Source organism: Entamoeba nuttalli (assembly GCF_000257125.1).
Source record: "Entamoeba nuttalli P19 unplaced genomic scaffold asmbl_7646, whole genome shotgun sequence".
In the NCBI taxonomy this organism is placed as follows: Eukaryota; Evosea; order Mastigamoebida; family Endamoebidae; genus Entamoeba; species Entamoeba nuttalli.
The window spans coordinates 1-3,001 of NW_008578739.1; the positions used below are offsets into that span (position 1 = coordinate 1).

The following is a 3,001-nucleotide window of genomic DNA, read 5'->3' on the forward strand; positions in this document are numbered from 1 at the left end:
TTATCAAAGTCAATTAAATAATTTGTAATTCGTTTCTTTTCTTCTTTAAACAATTTATTTCATTAAAATAATGAAAGAAAAAAAGTTATTTTCATTTAATAAACTGGAACGATCAAATCAATTTGAGGATCAAGGAAATTTGATTTTTTAGCGATTTTTTTTCTAACTTGATCCACAACATTTAATTTTCTCTTTAATGAAGGTAAATCTTGTTTCCAAATTGGTAAACATCTCTTCATTTTTCCCATTAATTCAATATTACTTTTTGGAACACAAACGTGGACATACTTCTTTGGTCTTTTATTATAAGCACGAGTCAAACTAGCACATCTTCTAGCGAATAATTCTCTTCTAAATTTTTCAATACGTTCTTTTTCCATTTTTTTACGAATAAGTGCTTTTTGTTTTTCAGTTCTTTCAAATCTTTCTTTTTGAGCTTTAGTTCTTAATTGAATATCTTTTACCCTTTGTTCCATTCCTCTTCTTCTTTTAATTTCTTCAATTTCTTGTAATGTTTTCATATGACCTTTTTCAGTTCTTTCTAATTCTTTCATTTGTAATTTCCATTGAGCAATAAGGTTTTTTCTTTCTTTAATTTCTTCTTCAGTTCTTTTTTTTTCTTCTAATGCAGCTTTTCTTAATAATTCATGACGATGTTCTTCAGCCAAAGCTTTTTCTTTTAAACCATTTAAACGAGCAACACGAACAGCTCTAAGAGCTTTTTGTAATTCTTTTTTTTCTTTTTCTCTATTTTTTTTTAAGAGAATTCTTTTTTTTTCAAGAGAAAGAGTTGCTTTTTTAACTTCATTTTTTAAAAATTTTAATAATTTTTTTTGAGCCATCCATTCTTTTTCATTTCTTTTATAAATATTTGTATTACTTTTAATAGTAGCATTAAAATTTATTTCATATTGATTATAATGATGATTTATTTTTTTAATTTCTTCATTTGTATAATTGTTTAACATTTTATCAGCTTCTACCATCGTATTTTTTATATTCGTTGTTGTTCTTTCTACTTTTATCTGTTCAGCATCTTTTAATAATTTATCCATTTTACTTTCTATTTCTTTAGCTCTTTTATCAAGTTGTTGAACTTCTTGAATTCGTTGTTCTTTTATTTTATGAATTTTGTCAATTAAATCTGCAGGAACTTGTGCATTACATATATAAATTATCACAAATAAAATGGTTACAAGTTTCATTTTTGTTAATATTACATTTTTAAGTTCTTCTTTTTTGTTGATTTTTATATTTTTTTTTTATTATTTTTATTTTATTTTTATTTTTTGTGTTATTTAAATCCTTCAAAACATTTTCATTTCTCTTGTTGTTATTTATTACTTTAATACCTCCTTTTTTTATTATAATAAATATTTTCTTTATGAAATTGATTTTATTAATCAATACAATACATTTCTCATTATTTAATTATTTTCCTTAAATTCAAAATATTCACTTATATAATGAATCACAATTATTTTATTATTTTCATTAATGTAATGAATTGTTAATTAATAACATAATATTTAATTGAAAATAAATAAATTTAAAAAAAAATTGTAACAACCAAATAGAATCAATTAAAGGAGCATTTGAGAAACCTTAGTGGTTTTCTTATGTCTAAGGGCTTCAGTTGGTTTAGCAACTTTCTTTTCTTTTTCAGTTAAAATAAGTTCAATATGGCATGGGCTGCTTGAGAAGGAGTTAATGCTTCCATGTGCTCTGTAAAGTCTTCTTCTTGATGAACGAGCTTCTTGAACAGCAATATGACTAACAGTCAAGAGTGCAGTATTAAGTCCTTTAGCCTTAGCATTATCAACAGCATTCTTAAGAAGTTTAAGAATGAATTGTGCTGATTTGACTGGCCATCTTCCAAATGCACAATTTAATCCTTTGCATTGAGCTTTACGTCCAACTCCTCCATTGTGTTTTCTGAATGGAACAATTTCTTTCTTAATGATAACGTTTTTAAGGAATTCTTGAGCACGAGCAACTTTCATTCCTCTAATCGCATCAGCAGTTTCGTAAGTATTTTTGAAGTGAACTTTAAGATTATCACCACGGGCTTGAGCAGCTTTTGCGACGTTTTCTGGCTTAGTGCAATACTTGACCATTTTGTCTTTGGTTGTTCTGAAAGAAACTACAGTTCCTTCATACTGTCCTAGGGTTTTTTCTATTCTTTTTAGTTTTTTTATCTATAAAATATAGTTTTTTCTTTTTATTCAGATTTTTTATTTTGTTTTTTTGTTTATTATAAAATTTATAAATATATATAACAAAATTTTTTTGAATATAAAATTTTGTGATATATTACTTTGATATTCTTTTCTCCTTGAAGCTTTTAATTACTTAACTCTTCTTTGTTCAATAAATATTTCATCTCACTACAAGACTTTTTTGTTATGAAAAGTATTCTTATGGTATGTGTTTAAAAGTTATTTTTGTTTAACTTCTTTTGTTACAAAATTTAAAATTTTAAACTGAAAATACATGAAAGAATACGTATTTTATTGTAGTTCTTATAGTTCTATTAAAATAATCAAAAGTTAAATACCAACACAATTCACTCATAAGTAGCTATTCAAATCATTGGATAATTTAAATATTTTATTTTTATAAAAAGTATCATTTATCATATAATGAATAATAAAATTATAAAAGAAAAGTAGTTTCTCTATCCAATAAATATTCTTAAATAATAATAAATAAGAGTATATAAATATTGAATATAAACATTTTATATTAGAAAAAAATCTCCATGAAAGATAAGAGTTATGTTACATTTTCTAAAAATTTTATTCTTTACATTAAAGAATTATCTGAAAGTATAAAATAAAAAAGTTAGTATTAAATAGTATTAACAAAATTAAAATTTAATAAAAATTAATCAACAAATAAAAAGAACTTTATTAAATATTAAGTCTGATAATTTTAATTTTCAGTAAATGATTTTTTTAGTGAAATGAAAGATATATTTATTGTTATAGTAATTTTTATT

At 23.2% G+C, this 3,001-nt stretch overlaps 2 protein-coding genes across 2 annotated transcripts; both read right to left on the minus strand.

The window, feature by feature from the left end:
- Nucleotides 1-95: 95 nt before the first annotated feature.
- On the minus strand, nt 96-1,205 carry ENU1_174020 (hypothetical protein; the record flags this gene model as incomplete). The annotated part of the gene is made up of 1 exon (XM_008861271.1): nt 96-1,205. One exon carries the CDS (start codon nt 1,203-1,205, stop codon nt 96-98), a length of 1,110 nt encoding a protein of 369 aa, XP_008859493.1.
- A 378-nt stretch (nt 1,206-1,583) lies between these two features.
- ENU1_174030 (ribosomal protein L22 protein) lies at nt 1,584-2,117 on the minus strand (the record flags this gene model as incomplete). Its single annotated transcript, XM_008861272.1, has 1 exon — nt 1,584-2,117. The coding sequence occupies one exon, from the start codon at nt 2,115-2,117 to the stop codon at nt 1,584-1,586; it is 534 nt and encodes a 177-aa protein (XP_008859494.1).
- Nucleotides 2,118-3,001: the final 884 nt, after the last annotated feature.